The sequence below is a fragment of the Ambystoma mexicanum genome, chromosome 7q (assembly GCF_040938575.1).
Source record: "Ambystoma mexicanum isolate Mex_15411 chromosome 7q, UKY_AmexF1_1, whole genome shotgun sequence".
Taxonomy (NCBI): Eukaryota; Metazoa; Chordata; class Amphibia; order Caudata; family Ambystomatidae; genus Ambystoma; species Ambystoma mexicanum.
This window is the reverse complement of record NC_090941.1, coordinates 175,537,831-175,560,946: the sequence shown is the minus strand read 5'-3', so window position 1 is coordinate 175,560,946 and position 23,116 is coordinate 175,537,831. Positions and strand designations below refer to the sequence as shown.

Sequence of the window (23,116 nt, the reverse complement as noted above, 5' to 3'; positions counted from 1 at the left end):
TTAGGAGAAACGGCACTGTAGTAATCGGGCGGGGTAATTAGTGGGTCTAGGGACTGCTTTTTCAGTAGAGGAAGCACCCATGATTCTTTGAGGTTGGATGGAATGGTATTGGTGGAGAAGGATGAGTTAATAAGTTTTGTGATAAAGGGGGCCAGATCTCTGGCTGCATCCTTTAGAAGTTGAGCGCGGCATAGGTCTTCTTGACAGTTGGTGGGTTTGAGAGATAGTATGGTATTTTCTGTTTCTTTTATGGTGACTTTGGAAAATTTGAATCTGGGGTGATTGGTAGAGTTACTTAGTTGTTCTAGGTTGACGCTAATGGGTTTGTTGCCGGCGAGTGTGGCTTTTTTCTTGGCTATTTTTATTTGAAGGGTAGTGACTTTGTTGGCTAGAGCTTGTTGTATGTTGGAGCACCAGAGTTGGTCTTTGATGCAGTTGTCTGGCACCGGGATGGGCGCTTCTAGCTCTTTGAGGATGACCGAGTTCTTTCGTGCTAGAATTAGCTTGGGCAATTCTAGCGTTGTAGGTTTCGCGTTTAGCTAGGATGATTTCTTTTTTGTATAGGGCTGTGATGGAGCAGAGGTTGGCTTTGAACATGAATGGTGTCTACACAGAGAAATCGTAGAAGACATCTTCTCACAGTGGGGTTTCCCCACTAGAGACCTATTCACCACAAGCGAAAACAGACAATGTCCAGGATTCGCATCCAGGTTCCCGCAGCCAGACTCCACGGGGAACGCCCTGTGGATAGACTGGTCAGGGATGTTTGCCTAAGTTTTTCCACCAACCCCTCTGATGAGGTAGGTGGTCAACAAGATGCACAGGGAATCAATGACGCTCATCCTAGTTGCTCCCATGTGGGCGAGGCAACCGTGATTCCCACACCTACGCAGACTAGCTGTGTGCGAACCCATCAGGCTCCCGTGCTGGTACAACCTACTGTCCCAGCACCAAGGACAAAACAGTGCACCCTCAACCCAACTCAATGAACCTGGCAGCATGGCTCCTGAAGTCATAGTTTGGACATCTCAACTTACCACAGATGTATGGACATCCTAAAGGAATCTAGGAAACCTAACACGAGGCACTGTTACTTTGATAAATGGAAACGATGTTATCTGGTGCCAGAATAAGCAAATCAACCCAGTTGATTGCACTCCTTCCAATATTGTCACTTACATGCTCCACCTGCTGGATGCAGGCCTGATATTTAACTCACTAAAGGTACATCTAGCAGCGCTGTCAGCCTACACCACGTCCCACAACAAGGTTTTGTGGTGGAATGTACCAGTGGTTAAAGCCTTCATGGAAGGGGTAAAGAGACTCCACCCTCCAATTTCAAACCCACCAACTGGTTGGGACCTTAATGTGGTACTTGCTAAGCTCATGGGCCCACCATTTGAAACCATGCATAAAGCCAGTCTCAAACACCTGACCTATAAAACTGCCTTCTTAGTAGCCATTACATCCATAAGGGTCAGTGAAGTTCAGGCTCTGTCAGTGCAGGATCCTTTCTTTACTGTTCATAAGGATAAACTGGTTTTACCAACACACCCTAGGTTTATTTCTAAATTCCACGTTAACCAGTCCATCGAGCTTCCAGCTTTCTTCCAAGAACCCAAGAGCTCTGCTGAGGTGAACCTACACACTTTAGATGTGCGAAGAGCAGTCCTCTACTATGTAGACAAGACCGCTAAGGAAAACAGATAAACTGTTTGTCTCCGTAGCTACAGGCAGAGAAGGAGATCGTGTCTATAAAGGTGCCATCTCCAAATGGATAGGCGATTGTATCCAACTGTTACTCCCTTTCTGGAAAGACTGCCTTTTACGCCAAGAGCCCACTCTACAAGAGGGATTGGGGCCACTCTGGCTTTCATTGCAAATGTACCCCTTGACACCATTTGCAAAGCAGCTACTTGGAGCTCTATTCACACTTTTACTCAGCACTACTGCATTGACACTCATTCCAAGACAGATACTCAAGTGGGACAAGCGGTTCTAAGACAGCTGTTTGCTCAGGACCCTTCTCACATCCCACCTCCTAACACTGCTAGCTAATCTATGCACAGCATGTGATCGAAGCAGATTCCACAAGCCTCAAAAGGGATACATTACTCACCGTAATCGTATTTCTGATGCTTGTATCTGCTTAGATTCACATGCGACCCACCCTTCCTCCCCTCTGAGAGAAGGTGCATGGATGATTGTAGTCTTATCTTCCTTCTATCTGCTTGGATAATCTTGACTCGCGCTACTATGCATGCTACCTCATGTCAGAAAAAAATACAATCTGAGGGTCCTACACGCGTGTGGGATCATGGGTACAGTGGACATCACACTAGGGATAGTATTACTGGCACGCCCTGTGACGACGCCCATTTTCGAGTTTCGAAAAACAAATACTCCGCAGCTTCCACTAGGTGTCGGCCTATGCACAGCATGTGAATCTAAGCAGATACAAGCATCAGAAATACAATTTCGGTGACTAATGTATCCTATATATATTTATATATTTGGTCTTTCAGCTGTACCTTTCAATCCCTCTTCTCTGTGAAGGCGGTTTCCACCTCAACAGAGAAAAGGGATAATGGTTATTTGCCTGAATGCACCTAGGGGTTTGATACTGGATTACGTAAACTAAACACTATGCTTTAGGTGTTTGCCACCAGTACAAACGTTTAACTCTTGAAGGAAAGAGTGGTGTTCTCCAGGGGTCAAACCTCTCTCCCTAGCTGTACAACCAATACCTGGCACTTCTTGCCCACCGCATTGCCGCTATGCCCCAACTTTCAGTGCTATGCGGATGACCCTGAACTCAATTTCAGGCTCCCTTCTGCCACTTCTTCCATCTCCAAATGTCTGCTATCCAGGAGTGGTGTGCCGCCAATGATCTCTGCCTTAATGCCAGTAAGACTGAGATTCTCAACGACACACCGGCTCCTTTTCTGTCGCTCTCTGGTTAGCCTCTCTTGGCCCTCTTGCTGCTCCCACCTGTGAGGCCAAAAAGCTTGGTCATCTTCGACTCCACACTTTCCTTCTCTCCTCACACCTCTGACGTCTTTAGGAAGTCACGCTACTAGCTGCACCTCCTCCTCAAAGGTATTCTTCCTCTCCTTCCCACAGAAGCTCAGTCTCAGAGCTCTGGTTCTCTCTAGGCTGGACTACAACAGCCTCTTTCTAAATCTGCCTGCTTCTACTCGCCGGCCTCTGCAACTCATCCAGAACAGGACAGCAAGACGTGTCCTTGGCCTCAAGCCCGGGGGTTGTATCTCTCCAGGACTGAAATCTCCGCACTGGCTCCTAGTGGCTGTGAGGATTAAGTTAAAAACCCTCTGCATTGTCCACAAAGCCTTCTGGGGGCTTCAATACCTTCAACTCTCTTTTCCTAAATATCTTCCTTCTCAAGCTCTTCGTTGATCCGCCTCCAACTCCCTCAGGGTCAGTCGCTTCTCCAAGCGATGAGTTGGTGGTAGATCTTTCTTCTGCTGGGGCCTCCCTCTGGAGCAGCCTCCATGAAACTTGAGAACCGGTTCCGAAAGCACCTCCAAAACCACCTTCTTTGCTTCTGCTTTCTCCCCTACTCTCCCCTGCTGAACTCCTGGCTGAAACTGCACTGGTCACCTGGCCACCCTCTGATCTCGGGCTCAGGTCCCCTCCCCTGCCAGTTGCACACCTGCACTGCCTCCCTGGCAACCCCCACACTTGGACTGTTTTCTGTGTCACTATAGTCGCCTACAGCGCTTGCCGCACTTTTTACTTATTACTTTTATTCCTTTTCTTTCTGTCCCCCATGTACTGTACCGCCCCCTTCCCCCTGCACTTTCCCCTTCCCAGCACTTGCGCGATCTCAATGTCACCTGGCCTAGTAAGAACGTTGTCTGTCTTCCCTCTGTTCTCACTCCCTTTCCTCGTCACGCCTTGAAACACTTGTGTATAGGCGCGTTATAAATGCCAAAGGTTAAAGATGTGTTCCGTTTTGGATCACTTTTAAATGTCATAGCCTTTGATTGTTAAAGTTCGTTGAACAAACTAATAAACAACTAATGGAATAAAAAAAATGCCATAGCATATTTCAAAGGACAGCACTATGTGAGCACAAACATAATGTACATATAATGCCATAACTTTAGGATCTGTTGCGATGGCCGAGCGACTGGTTAATTGTCGCCCTTTTAATGTTTCTATAATTTTCTAATTTGTTTTATTTTTTTTTTTTAGTAATCACCCAATGGTCTTGGGACCCAACAACTCCAATCTGCCCAAAATTTTGAGAATAATATCTGATGGCTTTGTTAACGATTCCCTGAAGAATGACGATGCGTGTGGCAAACGGCTAGCCAATGTTGTTCGCCAAGTACAGGTCAGTGTTCTGTCTATAGTGAAAACTTAAAAATAGGGAACTCTCAGCACTAAAAAACTTTTTTTTTGTGGTGTGTTTTTTGTGAGGAAATACAATCGACATTCGATCATTTGCCTTTTAAGACATGTGACATTCTAATGTGTATTTTTGCAGATTTGCCCTTCTAAAATATGTTCTTGGTGCTAGACTGGCATGTATTTTAAATTACCCCTAAATGTGTGCCAACTGTCACTGATGGCTGCCGGTTTCCACAGTTTTGCAGATATCAATGATTGGTAGTATGTCCCTAGTACAGCCAGTTAAAGTAAGTGCTCCTGTTTCTGTTGGCTGCGCATATGACATGCTTTGAAATGTGCCAGTTATCTCCCCTTCCTATCATGAAAGACTTTTAAATCGTAAATGAGATGCACCCCAAGTAATAATAGCACAGTCACCCGGGGAAACTAGCCAATTTACTGCCAGATTACAAAAGCAAGGCAGCAACATATTTGCACACTCACCAGGCATAGCTGCACTGCTACAGGCAGTATTATGGAATTACTTTTGCAACATGCCTGTACCTCCTGCTCCTCCAGGGGAAGCACTGCTAGCTAGTTTATGCACAGCATGCAAATCTAAAATTAATTCCAAACTGCAGAAGTGCCTTCTTACTAAACAGTTGTATAGACTGTGATCCCTTACATAAGGCATCATGGTACCTAATGTTGTGAAGTGTTGGTAAGAATGCTCGATAAAACATTGCTTCTAATGAATTCCTTCCTTTCACAGATTACTGATCTTGGACATCTCTTCATTGCCGGCTGGTTTTTAGCAAACTTGCTCAAGCAGTGAGAGTTGTGTGGGTAACATCTGGGCCAGTATGTGGTATTGCTGTGCCCCAAGGCCTCGGTTTCTTTTTCTCACACTCACAAGGCCTCTGGGAAGCCACTAGATTTTGCTAATAATAAACTGCATTGTTGGGGAAATGTATCATTATTGTGCTTCATCCCCTCTTAGTGAGACCCCCAGCAATTTTTGCTTGACCTCTGGACCTGTTTCTCTTAACCCTGAATGAGTGGAGCCTTTTTCCACTCATTCATTCTTATGGGCTCTCTTTTGGAACTCTATTATTTGTAAACTACCTGTACTGTGGAGCCTATCTGCTCCATATCTCTTAGACATCGGTGCTTTACTACTGCAGCACACAGCCCCTTATGGGCAGTGTTGCTGGGGAACCCTGTGGTTCTCCTTTAAGATTCTTTTTCTATATCTTTAAGGAATTCGTTTTTAGGGATAGAGCGATACTTGGTGTCTCTCCCAAAACTCTATAGTCTGGGAGATTGGCATACACCACCCTCAGTGGAGTGCCAAAGGGATACTTGGTATCCCCCTTCTCTCTGCTCCTATGACTTTGAAGTCACATAGACAAACCACCTAGTTATGGCTGGTGGCAGTGGACATGTTCTAACAACTATTGTGTATTTTTTTATATCGCAGGCTGTCCATAGCCTCGGTAGTGTACAATAGGAGCACCCAAGTACCATATTAGGGCCTCCCTTTTTCTGCGATTACTAGCGTGGTTATTCTTTGTTAGCCCTTCTCCAATTCTGGGAGGCAGAGGTGTTTTTCTTTGTGTGCGTTTTTGCCTTTGGTGTGAACCAATAGGTATCCCCGCCTAGGCCCCAGAATGTCTGGGCAGGCAGGAAGTGGGGGAGGAGTCTACGACGCCCCCCTGTCCTTTGTCTGCCAGAGTGCATGAATGGGTCCTGCTCTAAAGTGGGGTCTGGCTGTCTTGATTTGACAGCCAAACGCCCCTTTCTGTAAAATGCTAAGATTGCAGAGGAGTGTGTACTGGGACTGTAAAAAAGGTGAGACTTCTGCAGTGTAAAGTAAGTCGACCACAGGAAACTGAAGTAACCTAAGAAGATGACCAGTGACGCCTGCAGTCAAGCCCTCTCCGAACTGACTTTAGCTAGGGTTGTGTTTTTGGACTTAACTTGCCAGGCGCAGAAACAGTCTCTAGAATCTTGAACAAAGCTCATGCTGCACTAACCACTTATTTTCCTCCCTTTTAGTGACATTTCTATGTGTTTGCAGAGTAAATGCTTTATCTTATAACCGGTTTAAAATGCATGAGTGCGCAATTACGGATGATACAATAACCTTGCCTTTTCCCTTTCTAACGTTGCTACAAATATAACCGCAAAGAAACGTGAAAGTGCCCTTTGGAGTGTATTAGCTAGTATTCCAAAGTGTTCTAGCGTGAACATCTAGTATTTAAAGTGATTCTGGTGTAAATATATTTCGAAGGGATTGTGTCCTCCAACGTATTCCTTATCTTAGATATCTCTTTCCAGCTTTGCTGGCCTCGGAAATTTTTTCTCACTAGAGGGCGCTGCGCGTCGACGTCCGTCGATGTCCTTCGACAGCCGCTGTATCGACGTCATCCTGCCTATAAAGGCCGCGCGCAGCGTCCATTGCTCAGTTCCGTTTTTCTGCGCTTACTCAGTGCCTCGGAATATCGATGCTCAGTTTCGTAGAGAATTATTCCAATTTCCTCGAGATATTCGATCCATACTCGATGGCTTCCTCGCCTGAACCGACGACCCCTCGGTCCGGCTTTAAAAAATGCAGAGACTGTGGAAAAAAGATGTCGCTGACTGACCCTCACAGGGTCGGTCTGTGGTGTTAGGGGAGCTGAACACCATTGTTCGGAGTGCGAGGACTGTATGTCCATGACAGCTAAGGCCCTGAAGGAGCGTAGAGGGAAGCTGGAAAAAGGTAAGACTTCTAAAGCTTCTTCCTCGACGAAGTCGAGACATTCGTCTCCTCGTCACCATTCGCGCTCCAGGTCTCGAAGTGGGTACCATCACTCCTCGAGATCGAAGCACTCGAAAAGGAGACGCTGAAGATCCCCTTCTTCGTCCTCCTCTACCTCTGTTTCACCTAAGAGAATCCCTTGCCCCACGAAACATAGTTCCCGGGCTGAATGGGAGGAATTCCGAAAAAATATGATGAGCGTCTTCGAAAAAGCGGCCTCGGCCCCCTCGAAGACTGTTGAGAGCTATGCTCTCGTCGAAAGACCCGAAGGTCCAAAACGCTGCGAGTCGCAGTACCCGGCGAAGGAAGCTTCTCGAGCGCGTCACGAACCCTCAAATAAAGCAAAGACCTCGAATCCTTCTTCGAAGGTTCCGCCGAGGTCGGTGTCTTCGACGCCGTTGTCGAAGGGACCTTCGACACGAGGGTCTGTCGACTCGATGCTATCCTCAACACCGGTGTCGACGCCAAAGAAAGTCACGGTTGCGGCGCACCCAGTGGCTATTCCCAGGTCTTCGATGACGATGTCGTCGAGATTGTCGACATCCTCAAGCAGAATTCCAATTCTATCGAGGACCTCGAGGCCTCCACCTTTGTTTTCGACGCCACGTTCGAAGCCTTCGGCGTCGACGACATCGACGTTTTTGAGGCCGATTACAACAAGTTTGGCACCCTCTGTCTTGGAGATGGGTTTCACACCCTTTGTGTTCAGACCAATTGAGAACAATGTCCTCAATTATGGAAGAGGGAGAACTATCTGACCAAGAAGAGACATTTGAGTTGCAGGGATCTGCAACCCCAGTTCAAGAGGAGTTATCCTCAGAGGAACACAGATTAAAGGAACTCCATGATTCCTTACATGAGGCAAGTGGTTTAGACACTTCCCCAGAGGTGGAGTTCGCTAGGCCAGACCCGGGGGAGCATGCTGAAACCCCTTATAGAGCCTTAATGGCCAGGATCACAGAATTTATGGGGTGGTCAACACCTTCACAGGCTTTCCAACAGGATGACCTCACGGATATTCTTGATAGAGGTCCACAGGAGGATCCTGTAGTACCTTTTCATAAAGCTCTTCAAAGAAAAATCATGACGAACTGGGAAACCCAGATGTCGTCCCGGCAGTAAATAAAAAACGGTCTACTAAATACAGGGTATCTTCTGCAGACCCAGAGTTTTTGTCCAAACACCCATCCCCAGAAAGTCTGGTGGTACAGGCAGCATCTTCTGCTGACATCAAGACTGCTTACCCTACCATCCCACAGGACAGGGACGATAAAAAATATGATGCTATGGCTAAGAAAGTCTTTTTGGCATGTAGCATGGCGTTAAAATCTATTAATGCTACCTTTGCTAGATTTAGCCATACACTTTGGGAGTGTGCTTCTACAGCGGCTGACTGCATCCCGGAGGGAGAAGGGAGGCGTTCCTAAATATCATAAAGGACGGTAAAGACGCTATGTGCGAATCCCTCCAGACGGGCATTGATTCGGCTGACCGTATCAGCAGAGCAATGGCGGCAAGTACAACAACCAGGAGATTTGCTTGGTTGAGAGTCTGGTTTTGCCCCAGATGTGCAAGCCAGGCTCTTGAACATGCCATTTGATGGCTCTTCTTTGTTTGGGAAAAAGGCGGATGACAGTTTAGAAAAACTGCAAACATCAAAGGCAGCAGCAAAATCCCTAGACGCTGCAATCTGTCAGACACCTTTTCGTCCCACAGGAACCTCTGCGAGAGGCAAGTCCTTTCGCTTCTACTACGCATTCGGAAGAGGTAGAGTATGACCGGCTCAAAGGGGACAAAGAAGAACTACCCGAGGTGGACGGGGTAGATATTCAAGTCGCAGCAACAGCAGGTGCCTCTTTACCATCAGCATCTGCATCAGCCGCCCCAAATCCACTCTGAGGACTTCCCTCACAAGACACCTGTAGGAGGCAGGTTAACTCAACATCTGGCTGAATGGCAGGCTATCACGTCAGATGCTTGGCCATTGGAGACAGTTGCACAAGGTTACTGCCTGCCTCTCCTACGCATACCTCAGTCATCCACCGGGGATCAGCTCTCAAAAAGCTCCAGATCCGCTCCTCTTGCAGGAAATTTTAGACCTGCTAGAGAAAGGTGCCATAGAACTGGTACCTGTAGCGGAGAGGAACAAGGGCTGGTACTCCCCTTACTTTCTCATACCAAAGAAAGACAGAGGACTGAGACCCATCTTGGACTTGCGAGAATTGAACAAATTCCTCAGGAAAGACAAATTCAAGATGGTAACTCTTTCTCAGATCCTTCAGGCCCTTCAGTTCCAGGACTGGTTGGTATCTCTGGACCTTCAGGACGCTTATTTCCATGTGCCAATCCATCTCAAACACAGGAAATACCTGAGGTACGCAATTGGCAACTCTCATTATCAATTTCGAGTGCTGCCATTTGGGCTGACCTCCGCCCCGAGGGTCTTCACCAAGTTAATGTCGGTAGTGGCTGCAAGTCTGAGGGAAGGGATTCACGTCTATCCCTACCTGGACGATTGGTTGATCAGAGCTGTATCTTCGGAACAAGCTCAGATCCAGCTAGATCATGTTTGCCGCTCCCTTCACAGACTGGGCTTCTCCCTCAATTTAAAGAAGTCACAAATGATACCATCGCAGAGACTCCAGTTCATCGCAGCGTTCCTGGACACTTCCCTGGGAAAAGCCTCACCACCAGAGGTGAGGGCTCAAGAAATTCTACAGATGGTCACCAAGTTTCAAAATGCCCAACGTCTCCCAGCCTTCGACTTTTTGAGGTTGCTAGGCCTCATGGCATCCTGCATTTTCCTAGTGCCAGAGGCTTGCCTGAGAATGAGATCCCTCCAGTGGGCACTGAGAACTCAGTGGTCACAATTCTCAGGGAGAATGACAGATCATCTGCAGGTTCCCGACAGGGTGGCTCGAGACATTCAGTGGTGGGCCTATCAGGAGAACATTCTGAAAGGAGAGCAGTTTTGGCAACCCTGGCCGGAGATAACAGTAGTCACGGATGCCTCGCTCACGGGGTGGGGAGCCCACGCCAACGACTTGACCATCAGCGGTCGTTGGTCCCCATCGGAGGGCCATCAGACTTGCGCTGAAGGGTTTTCTGCCATTTGTATAAGCAAAGAATGTCCTGATAATGACGGACAACAGAGTGGCCATGCATTACCTCAACAAAAGAGGAGGCCTAGGATAGCTACCTCTGTGCAGAGAGGCGATGCAGCTCTGGTTTTGGGCAATCCAAGAAGGAATCTCTCTATTGGGAGTTCACCTAGCCGGAGAGAAGAACTTGACAGTGGACGCTCTGAGCAGGCAGAGCACAGTCTCCGACGAGTGGGAACTAGCTCAGGAAGTCCTTCAAGAGATCTTTGCCCTTTGGGGAACCCCTCAGGTGGATCTGTTCGCCACAAGTGTCAACAGGAAGTGCGATCTGTTCTGTTCAAGGGAATTTCCCCCGAGAGGAGCTCTGGGAGACGCGTTCATAGTGGACTGGGAGTTTCCGCTCCTGTACGCGTTTCCACCGGTCCCTGTCATTCCTCAAATGATCAGGAGGTTGAGAAGATTCCGGAAAACCATGATCCTAATTGCCCCGGATTGGGCCAGGAGAACGTGGTACCCGGACCTTCTAGATTTGTCCATCTGCCCTCCAATTCGACTTCCACTCAGAATCTGCTCACACAGAAGGGAGGCCAGGTTCTCCATCCAGACATCAAAACCCTCAACCTTCACGCTTGGCTTCTGAAAGGCTGAGGTACAAGGATTGGGACCTCCCTGATGACGTTATGGAGGTGTTGCTTTCGGCAAGAAGGCCAGCAACAAAATCTTTATACCGCTACCGTTGGAACAGATTTTGCAGCTGGTGTAGGGAAAAGAATATCGATCCCTTTTCATGTGGTACACCAATGGTTTTGTCCTTCCTACTTTATTTAGCGAATTCAGGCCTTCAAGTTGGCACCATCAAGGGCTATCTCGCAGCGCTATCCATCTTTAAGCGCACTGCGGAAGAACCATCGTATTTCAAGTTACCCTTGGTAATACAGTTTCTAAAGGGGTTAACTAACGTTTATCCCCCAAGACCATTCCAGGTTCCCCTATGGGATTTAAATTTAGTCCTAACTTTCCTGATGGGCACACCTTTCGAACCACTCCACTCTTGTTCGTTAAGGTTTCTTACCCTTAAGACTGTTTTATTAGTAGCACTTACATCTGCTAGAAGGGTGAGCGAGTTACAAGCTTTCTTGTAAACCCCCTCATACAATCTTTTACAAAGACAAAGTTGTTCTGCAAGTGAAGCCTAATTTCCTCCCAAAGGTGGTTTCTGAATTTCATATCACACAGAAGATTACCCTTCCATCTTTCTATCCTCCTCCCCATCCGGGGAAAGCGGAAGAGAGGTTACACAGGCTGGACCCAAGAAGGGCTTTAAGTTTTTACATTAGTAGACTGGCTAGGATAAGACAAGCAGACCAGCTGTTTCTAGGCTACGCAGGTCACAAGCTGGGGTTACTGATAACTAAGCAGACCATTTCCAGATGGATCATTTTAGCCATTTTGGAATGTTATTAACTGGCAGGAAAAGAGCCCCCTCAAAATCTTAGGGCTCATTCGACTAGAGGTATCGCAGCTTCATCGGCCCTCAAAAGAGGAGTGCCGGTTAGAGACACATGTGCGGTTGCCACATGGTCGTCCGTCCATACCTTTACACGGTTTTACAACTTGGATTCCTCCTCCAGTCAGGAAACTAGGTTTGGAAGGGCAGTATTGCACTCTATTCATCAATAAGAGGAAGCATGAAGTCAGTACTCCCACCTCCAATAACAGAATACTGCTATGGGAGCCTATCTAAGATAAGGAATACGTCGGAAGACACAATCCCTTCGAAGAACAAGTTACTTCTTACCTTGTAACGTTCTTTCAATGGGATGTTCCTCCGACGTATTCCTTATCGACCCTCCCATCCATCCTCGCAGTACTACTTCCTTTGTTGTTGCAGCTTACGCTCCTTCAGGGTGATTAGTCTAGAAAGAATTATTGTGGGCTACAAAACTGAACTGAGCAACGGACGCTGTGCGCAGCCTTTATAGGCAGGATGACGTCGATATGGCGGCTGTCGAGGGACATCGACTCGGCGGACGTCGACGCGCAGCGCCCTCTAGAGAGAAAATTTCCGAGGCCAGCAAAGCTGGAAAGAGATATTTAAGATAAGGAATACGTCGGAGGAACATCCCATCGAAAGAACGTTACAAGGTAAGAAGTAACTTGTTCATCTTTTATGTAACTATGTGTAGCTCACATGTTCCTCTTAAGATCAGCCTGACTGCTCTGCCAAAATACCAAGGTCATGAGCTGGTACAGACTGATACTGAGAGTTGGGGGAATCTACAAACCACTGGCATAGCTTACTAAAGGCTTACTGTCGGTAGGACTTTAGGAAAACTCCCCTCACGTGCATCATGCCTGTTAGGCAAAGTTTGTATGCAGTACCCTCTGGGACTACAGGTGTAAGCAAAAGCAACCTTTGGTATAAGTCTGTACCACAATTTTTGGTAGCGAGATGAGGAGCCAGGCTTATCTCAAGAGGGAATGTGAGCGTGTTAAGGGTATTACACAGAGGTCTATAATTACAAGTATTCAGACACTTAAGGTTTCTTGGTGAAACACTTATTAATTTATTACAGTCGGTTAGAAAACATTCACTAAAAGGAGGCTATCAATATCACACGGAAATATACTACAGTACTTTACACTATCGGGTTCTGAGACATTTAAATTCCTTTGAAGAAGGAGCAACATGGCATTCAGAGCATTTGAAGTAGGAGCAGAAAGGCATAAGTTAATAAAACGAATAAGAGTTACTCTTAAACAGTTCATATAGTTTGAGTTCACCAGAGGAGTTGATTCATTGCAATAGGTAGGCCAAAGTCAATGGGCTAGAGTATTGTGTAAGAAAAACGGTTCTGGTAGTTTAAACGGAAAAGTCTTTGCCACGGCTCTCAAGTAGTTCATAGAAGAAAGGTCTGTATGTCGGGTATCAAGCTGACTAGGCCTGCAAGTTGCCAAAGTTGTGCGCACTTTCGCAGTGAGAGGTAAGTTCTCTCGGTCGGGTTTTCACAGTATCTTGTATTAAAGAAAAAGATGCAGCTGAAGACTTCTGTTCCTGGCAGTTCCTGCAGATCTCGCTGTTCCTGAGCCTCAGTTGTGAGAACAAGAGGTAGGATGTCTGGGGACTCCGGCACTGCACAGGTTCTGGTCACAAAGCTGGCAAATCTTCGATTCAGGTAGCTGTCTTAAAGCACACAAACTGGTGTTGTCTTACCTGGCTATTCGGTTTCCTGCAGCACTCTGAGGAAAATGCAACCAGCTCTGAGAATGGTGTCCAGGTGGCTTACAAGTTGATTGGTCCCACCAACTCAAATGGAGAAGTCTTCCTTGAAGGGCTTCTCTGTCGAACTTGTGATTAGGACCTGCAGCAGGGCTTCACCTGGCAAACCAACGGTCCAGAAGTTGCAGCAGCCATCCTCTTCCAGCTCATCTTCGGTTCTTTCGTTCCAGTGGTCGACTCTGCCTTCCAAGCCAAGAGACACGCCTTTTAAACAGTTTCGCCCATTCATTCTAGCCTAGCTGCCACTCACCCAGCAAAGTGGCTGTCTTTGCCGGAACAGTCAGCCAGCCAATCACGCCAGAGTGCATTTGGGTCTCCTAGGAGACTTGGCACAGGGAGTTTCGGCACCTCCCTCACTTTCTGCCCTCCCCAGACACTAGGGCTCCAGAGGCGGTCTTCAGTCCTGAAGCCCGCCAAAGTCATTGAAACAAAGGGACCAAACCTAGTTTGGCGTGCAGAGACAAACTCTAGAAGGACCTTTCCAAAAAGCAATGGCGAAAAAATACTGGGACCTGTTTAAACAAAGGGGGCTCAGACGCCATCTTGAAAAACATGGCTCCCGCAATTTTTAGCTACCGGTGTTCGCGGTCGAGGAGTTTATCCCAGAGAAGGTATTTGAACCTTGGGACAGCCTAAAAGGCTTCCCTGTGTCACTGCACTGAAGATGCCTACGAGTTGTCTAAAACGCCATAATCAAAAAGAAACACAAACAGAAAACAATTAGAATTAAAACGTACAAAGTCCAGCAAAAGAGCTGAGGGTCTCTAAGGTAGAGAGGAATTGCCACGTTCTGAGAATTCTCCCTAACATTGCCTAATCCGTCAAAGGCGTCAAGCCCTGATTGTACTGCTGGAGACAAATGTCTATCTCGTCCTCACAGGGTGTGCATCTACTGCTTTGGGAAGGACCAAAACAGAAGGTTCTAGATCCTGCCAAAGGCCCTTGGCAATGTGCTGCCAAGCTCTTCACCCATTTCTACAAGGGTGGAAAGATGACTCCGAAGTTTCTGCATTCAGAGATCAAGAAGACTGTTGGTGGACAAGCCATTGAAGGAAGTCGCTGGCTCGTAAGGGGGAAAAAACATTGGAAGAGGTCACACTGAGTGACTCTTCAGGCATAGTAGCTCTTCATCCAAAAAGCGTGGTCATCGCTCCCTCAATACTTGAGAATTCACCACCTATGATGCAGGTTTCATTCCTCTTTAGATCTACTGGACTTCTTTGCCAAGGCAGTGACTGCTTTGGCGCCTGTCCTCCAAATTCACCATGCTTGAATCAGTGGTACCTACTTGGACTACAGCCACAAACTTGCTGGCTTGGTCAGGCTCCAGTGGTGCACTCCAACCCGGCATTGTGTGGCTTTGCCTTTGGTCGTCTGACCCGGCCTCCTTGACCTAAATGCCTGCCAGCACTGAAGATGCTTGTTAATCTATAATGTTTCCCCCTTACAGAGGAAACTTCATATGGAAGATGACAAATCTTCAATAAGGAAGTAGATTCCATCCGCTTCGTTTTAAGATCTGTTCTTCTGGGACAACTGGGGGATTTCTCCTAGGAGCTGTATAATAAGGGAGCGGACATGGATTTGGGCCCCAGTGGCTTGAGCATTTACATGGAGCTGGATGTCCTTCTAGTGCTGGTGCCAAGGAGGAGTCTGGTCTTTTGAGAATGACTGCCAAAGTAGTGGCAACACTTTGGTTGCCCACCCCCTCTTAGCCTAAGGTCCAGTTTGACATGAATGACATTATGGACAAGGATCCTCCACTGGAGAGCCTGATGCCTTTTAACACAGCGATTGCTGCCTGTGTTAGCCGCCTGGGAGAGACTGACCTTGCGGTCGTTAAGGGAGTTTTCCTGAAGTCCACTTTGTAGGTAGACTTCATAAAACTATCCCAATGGTTCGTAGATCTCCCAACTCTTAGTATTAGTCTGTACTACTCATGGAACCTTGGTAGAATGGCAGAGCAGTTAAGCTTATCATAAGAGGAAGATGCGAGCTGTAGGCAAGTACACTGAACCTAGTTAGTAATGCACATCAAACCCTTACACATGCATTTATTTCAAAATAGATTATTTTTACACAATCACTATTAAATACTTGGCACAATCAACTATAATAGTTATACTTTTCAAAGGCCACTGCTTAGTTTGTAGTTCTTTGCGGTTAGAATTGTTAGTTTGACAGTACTGCCACAAAAGGTTGAGATTCCCGTAGACCAACCTAATGCTCACAACACATTTCATCAGTCATATTATTTGATCTGTTAGTAAGTCCTTGTTTCAAACAATATATATATATTCTTTGTACTACAATCTGTATACTCAGTCCTTATTTATTTAATCATTAAAATTCAGTACAGAAACCAATGCATTTCGGAGCGATGTCCATCTTTGGAGCTAGAAACCTGTAAACTAGTACAAAAATGATGTATCGACACAATTTTTTATATTGTGATACAATATCATGACCAGTCGCACAGAGTGGATTTTCTAATATATGGGAACACAGTTGACCAACAAATACAATTTACCAGTGAGGTGTCGGAAGAATGTATCAATTTTTGGGATGTGGAGATCAAATTGATTGGATTTACTCTACTAATATATATTTTTTAAGAAACTGATAGGAATAACCTACACCGACTGCACTTTCACCAACCCAGTCCAATTAGAAACTTAACTTTCAGCCAAATGCTTAGAGTTGAAAAAGAATAGTGAGTGATATGAATGTATGGATCAAATCACTTCAATGGGGGAAACATTCTTAGCCCAAGGCTACCAACCTGAGGAGGTCAATGCTGCAAAGGAAATACTGGTTAGCACTACACAACAGGCTTTACTTAATGAAAACCATAAGGAAAAGAAGCCTGCAACACTTGTTAGTATCAAAATATTCAGCACAAAGTGGACAGATTAAATCTGTTAAGAAAAATTGGAGAACTCGCACCTGTGACACCCAAGTACACCTATTCCGGGAGCTACCTGTGTTTGCATGTAAAAGGGGCACGCATATTTAGAGACACTAGACTGGGGTCGTAGAAGTCTACGGACTTTAAAAAAAAAAAAAACTTGGGTACGTTACCCTGCTTGTTATTGCACCAACTGCATGTTCGTAACTAAAGGGAATACTGTTAACCACCCATGTTCAGGAGAACAAATTAAGATCAAAGGTTATGCCACATGTGGTTTTACAAAGGTAGCGGGCGCCCCTCTCTCGCAAGAACAGACATGATAACCTGTTCAGTGGTTATTAACCACTTGAGAGTTCGCAGCCACTGCTTTTACTCACTGTGCCTTTCACAGATGGGAAATATGCATTTGCATATCAGTCTTTGTCCTGCCCAGGGGCAGTCCAGCACCGAAATACAATGGCAATTCCAATCTGAACGAGAGTACCACCAGCAACCCCATACACGTGTTTCACCCTTGTTGGGGATCATCAGTGAGGTGAAGCTGATGCCTCTCTAAGCACAGTGAGAGGGAGACCACGTCTGGTTGCCCCCAGGAGACCTAGGGTTACCAATCCCAGGTTCCTTAAAAAATAGTTTTACAAAGGTAGCGGGCGCCCCTCTCTCGCAAGAACAGACATGATAACCTGTTCAGTGGTTATTAACCATTGTATTTCGGTGCTGGACTGCCCCTGGGCAGGACAAAGACTGATATGCAAATGGATATTTCCCATCTGTGAAAGGCACAGTGAGTAAAAGCAGTGGCTGCGAACTCTCAAGTGGTTAATAACCACTGAACAGGTTATCATGTCTGTTCTTGCGAGAGAGGGGCGCCCGCTACCTTTGTAAAACTTATGCCACATGTGATACAATGTCATTTATACCATCAAGCGCCCATGTGGGATATATTACGTTGGCCAATCGAAACGACCCTGCAAACTGAGATGGAATGAGCATCGCTCATGCATAAGGACTCAAAACATCAACTCCACAGTATCCAGACATTGGATGGAGAAACGACACGACTTGTCAGATCAGATTTCAAGTGGTTTATCAGGTGGGAAGCCCATGAAAACCTGACAAAACGACTGGAACAAATGGAAACATTTTGGATTGAGCAATTGAACTTGGAAGCTCCCATTGGAACTAATGAAGAAGTTAATTGATATTTTATTTGTATCGCGCTCATACACAGGTGTTTCATAGCGTAACGAGGCATGGCAGGGGAACAAAGGAGAACGAAAACTGCAATCTTACTAGGCCCAGTGACATTGAGAACGTGCAGGGCAGGGGAGGGGGGGGGGGATTCAAGGGGGAAGGAGAAGTGGAAAGTGCTGAGCAAAGAAATAACAGTGGTAGTGCAACCAGCAAGTGGCAAGTGCTAGGTTTAAGGCACAGATGGGGGGGTGAGGGGTTGTGGGGGGTGTCTGATAAGTGCAGAAAGGGGCGGCGCGCTGTAGGGTTACGGATACAGACCCAAGTGCAAGGGTTGCCAGGATGCCGTGCAGGGGCGTGGCAAGGTGAGCAAGTATCTGGGCCTAAAATCAGAGGGTAACCAGGTGCATGATGCCCGAGCAGAACAGATCAGCAGGGGAGAGGAGGGGCAGAAGCAAAGCGTACGGTCTTGAGGTGATTCCGGAACCGGAGATGGTTCTCAGAGTGGCAGGGAGGCTGTTCCAGAGGGAAGCCCCAGCCGAAGGCAGATCTACCCCCAACTCGTTTTTTAGAGAAACTGGCCCTGAAGGAGTTGGAGGAGCGAAGAGTTTGAGACGGAGGGAGAGTAGAAGGAATTTTTCACCCAAGCCCCAGAAAGCCTTGTGGGCAATGCAAAGGGTCTTGAATTTAATTCTTGCAGCCACTGGCAGCAAATGAAGAGATTTCAGGGCTGGATAGATACGATCCCAGGGCTTGAGGCCAAGGACGAATAGAAGCAGGTAGATTTAGAAAGGCTGTTGCAGTAATCCAACATAGAGAGAATCGGGACTTGAGAGACAGTGAGCTTCTTGGGGAAGGAGAGGAAAGGAAGAATACCTCCTGATGAGGTGCGGTTGGAAGCTTGACTTTTTAAGAGACCTCGGATGTGGGCAGAAAAGGAAAGCGTGGTGTCAAAGATGACCCCGAGGTTCTTAGCCTCGCAGGTTGGGGTAGGAGGAGGGCCAAGGGATACCGGCCAGAGAGTGACCGGAAAGGAGGGTGAAGGTGTGCTGATGAGCTCAGTTTTGCTGGCAATTAGGCAGAAATTGTTGGCGGCACACCACTCCTGAATAGCAGACAAGCAATCTGAGATGTGAGAAGGAAAAGGTGGCCGAGGGAAGCCTGAAAATGAGTTGTCATCCGCATAGCACTGAAAGTTGGAGCAGAAAATGGCAATGCGGTGGCCGAGATTTCCCAAGTATTGGTTGAAAAGAGGCAATTACTGGTTTAATTTAATAACCTTTCATTGTATTCTGATATGTTCTAAGCATTGTGTTTCTTAATAGCCAAATGGCGATGTCACTTTGTTGGTGTTGCAATTATTGCCAGTATCGTAAAGAATTGTTCTTAGTTTTTTTTTTTAATATGGGCGTTACGCACCATCATGTGAATGTAGAAAAACCAACATATATACTTCTCCAGCATGGGGTCTGGCATGGATTCACATGCTCATGAATATTCCCCGTCGTCAGGCTGGGAATCCTCGGTAAAGAAAAAACCAGTATCAGTTTCGTTTCTGATCTGTCTTTCCTAGTAATAACCAATCACTGGTCTCTGCGTCATACTGACCACAGCCAATGACTGCCCTCTACCTAAGCACCGCCTCTGGCAGCCATCTTCAGATTTTTACCGCACGTTCATGTGTTGGGATCCTCGTGCTATTGCTCTCGAGCGTTAGTGCTATTTTTTCGCGCTTTTTCACAAAACTTCGATTCTTTCGGTCAAAAGAGCCTCAAGCTCCACCGATCCTACATCCGATCAACGGGGACCCGTGTCGGATTCATCTGTGCCCCTCAAGGGTGAAGATTTCGTCGAGCTACACTTCGGAGGACTCCAGAAGCTTCTCAGGCCCGGTCTCGGAGATGGCCCAGGAGAAGGGAAGCTCGACGCCCGGAAAGCTGTTCAGGGCCTGCCCTGGATGCCAGCTGCAGAACGTCTTCAAGGAGGACGAACACTCTTTCTGCCTTTACTGCCTTCATGGGGACAAGACGCACGTGGAGAAGGACTGTGCGTTTTGCGGCAACATGTCGGAACGGACCATGAAGGACCGCCATCAACGTCTCGCCAGCTGGCTGGAGGGTAAGAGCCCGTCTGGCGAGAAGAAGAAGAAATCTGAGCGGTCTTCTAAGACCTTTGAGGGCGCCCCGGCGACGGGGGCCCAACATAAGGCCAAGCACCGCAAGTCCGCTGGCACCGGGAGCGCCGAACGGTCGGGCTCTACGGGCGCCAGGCAGGGCGCACCCTCCCCGGCACCATCAACCACGAGCCAACGCTCTGGGTCGGGTAAGAGGAAGGCCGAGCACCCGGCGAAGCTCCTGGAGAGACCCCGGTCGAGCTCTAAGGCAGAGGAGGAGCGTGGCAGTGCCCCCTCCCTCAAGGATAAGGCGGTGAGCGCACCTAAGGTGGTGAAGGCCTTGATCCATTCGACCAAGCCCTCTATCGAAACGGTCGCGGCGGCCCTGGCCCAGCCTGTGGAGGCTGCACCAGTGGTGGCGGCCTCGGGGCCCAGAATCTCCCTGCCTCCTCGGAGGGAGTCTTCTTTCGTGCCCATCGATAGGACCCCCGTGAAACCCTCCGTGGGGAAGAAGGGGGGGCAGGGCGTCGTCGTAGATTCGGCCTCAACCTCAGAAGAGGAACTGATCGAGGTCTTAAGCCACGGCCTAGGCGTGGAACAAGACCAGCCCGTCGGAATGGGCCCCGACGCAGGTGACGACGACGACATCGTCGAGGATACCGACGGGGCCCCTGCTCGCCCGTCGGATTCCCCTCTGCCAGCGCCGCAAGACAACTCAGCGGCCATTTTGTTGGCTATACAGTCCTTATGCTCCGAGATAAGGACGAGACTACCGTTACCGACGGAGGAACCTCTCCCGTCGGGGGATCCAGAACCGGGACCTTCTGGTGTTCCCCCTACCAAGAAAAGAAGGATCCATCCACCGCCTCCTTTTCAACCGTCGCGCCCCGTCCAGCCCTCCTCCCCGTCCACCCGAGGGGATGATACGGGGACTGACACGGCAGCGACGGGTACGGACGACGAGGCATACGACGAGGATTTTCCGTCGTCGCCTCCCACCAGGGCTTCTCCGCCCGACGAGATTGGATCGTTCCACTCAATGATCGCCAGGGCATCCGAGCTTTTCCAACTCTGCCCTGAGGAGAAGAAAAAGGAAGGCTTCCTTTACCAACGGCGCGAGACCAAGAGGAAGACGGTCCTCGCAGTGCCTCTGTTGGACGACATTTGGGATGAGGGCCTTTCCCTCCTCAAGAACCCTTCCACGACGCCAGCGAAAAGAGACCGGTACGAGAAAAAGTACCGGGTCCCGGACTCGGCCCCCCTATGCCTCCGGGCGCAGCCTACCCCGGACTCCGTCGTCTCCGCGGCAGCCAGGAAGAAAGCGGGGGGGGGTGCGGCCTCCACGTCGACTTCCCCGCCGGACGGCGAGGGAAAGAAATTGGATGCCATGGGACGCAGAGTCATCTCGTCGGCGGCGACGACGATTAAAGCGGCCAACGCCTTGGCTATCGTGGCCCGCTACGACAGGGAACTCTGGTACAAGATAGCTCCCCTGCTGGATTTTCTGCCGGACGACAAGAGGGCGGAGGCCCTTGAGATCCTGCAGGAAGGTGAGGTGGCCTCGGACCACGCCATCACCGTGGCGACGGACATCGCCGACACTGGGTTCCGCCAGATGGGCAACGGCGTTTGCCTTCGACGTCGCGGATGGCTCAAGGCTACGGACTTTCGGCAGGACGTCCAGACCAGGGTCCTGGACATGCCCTTCGACGGGAACAACCTGTTTGGGAAGACAGTGGACGATTCCCTTCAGGCCATCAAGGCGGATACTGAGACGGCCCGGGCCCTTGGAGTACTGCAGCAACGGCGGACGCCCTTTCGGAGCGGCGGAGGCAAGGGCGCCTCCAAAGGTTCCGGCGGCGGTTTCGCTTCCTACCGTCAAGCGGCACGCTCGTCGTCGCAAGAGGCCTACAGAGGACGAGGCAAGTCTGGCGGCCCCCGCCGTCGTCGCCAAGGAGGCCAAGGCGGCAAGGCCGCGTCCAAGCAGGATTGAACCGGCCGTGGGGTCGGGCCCCCACCGAAGCACCCCAGTGGGAGGCCGGCTGGCGGGCTTCGTCAGCGTGTGGGAGTCCATCTCCACCGACCGTTGGGTGCTGGACGCCCTGGCCCGGGGCCACGCGCTCGAGTTTCAAAGAAGGTGCCCGCGCGTCCCCCCCGTGGCCAGGAAAGAACTTCACGTCCCTCAACTTCTCCTGGAGGTAAAGGCGATGCTCAGAAAGGGCGCCATCGAACTCGTCCCAAAGAGGCTTCGGGGCTCCGGAGTCTACTCGCGTTACTTCCTCGTGAAGAAGAAGACGGGAGGATGGCGCCCCATCCTGGACCTGCGACGCCTGAACAAGTTCATCAAGGCGCAGAAGTTCCGGATGGTCACCCTCCAGCACGTCCTGGGTCAGCTGGAGGAAGGAGACTTCCTATCGTCGTTGGATTTGGAGGATGCCTACTTCCACATTCCCATCCTAAAGGGGCACCGAAAATTCCTCAGATTCGTGGTCCAAGGGCGTCATTACGGATTCTCCGTGAACTACGCCAAATCCCACCTGGTGCCCGCGCAAGTCGCACTGTTTCTGGGAGCGAGGCTCGACACAGTGTCCCTTCTGGCCTCCCCGTCGGAGGAGAGGACCAGGACCATCTTGGGCAAGGTGCAACGGATGTTGGTGGCCGACGCGGCCAAGGTGAGGTCCATCAAGTCCCTCCTCGGGATGATGTCTTCCTGCATCTACCTCATTCCCATGTGCAGGCTCCGGATGCGCCCGTTGCAAGAGTTCCTGGATGCGCGCTGGATCCAGACGACGGGCAGCTTCGAGGAAAGGATCAAGCTCGACGAGAGTTTCCGACGAGCGATACGGTGGTGGGGCACCCGCGCGCATCTGACGGCGGGCATGGACTTCCAGACCCCAGCCCACCAGGAGACTGTGACCACGGATGCCTCCCTGGAAGGGTGGGGAGCGCACACCGAAAATCTGCACGCAAGGGGACTCTGGCTCCCGACGGAGAAGTCCCTGCATATCAACGTCCTGGAGCTCCGTGCAGTGTTTTGGGCCCTCAGGTCCTTCCTTCCGTCCCTCAAGGGCAAGGTGGTGAGGATCTTCACCGACAACACCACCACCATGTTTTACATCAGGAAACAGGGCGGAACCAGGTCCCCAGCGCTGTCCAAGGAGGCGCAGGACCTGTGGCATTGGGCCGTCGCCCAAGGGATTCTTCTGGTGCCGTTTCATCTGGCAGGGATAAGAAACACCATCGCCGACTCACTCAGCAGGGAGCTGCGCTCGTGCCACGAGTGGGAACTACGGCAGGATCTGGTGGATCGCCTCTTCCGACGGTGGGGCACACCCCAGATCGACCTGTTCGCGACGGCGAC

The 23,116-nt window shown here is 49.2% G+C and overlaps 1 protein-coding gene across 1 annotated transcript in view; it reads left to right on the top strand.

The window, feature by feature from the left end:
* Window positions 1-23,116, top strand: part of IPO5 (importin 5) — a 1,138,249-nt gene that overhangs the window by 1,035,787 nt on the left and 79,346 nt on the right. Inside the window, exon 25 of the mRNA XM_069640466.1 lies at window positions 4,219-4,360. Within this exon, the coding sequence (XP_069496567.1) occupies window positions 4,219-4,360 (142 nt within the window). The remainder of the gene's footprint in view (window positions 1-4,218; window positions 4,361-23,116) is intronic.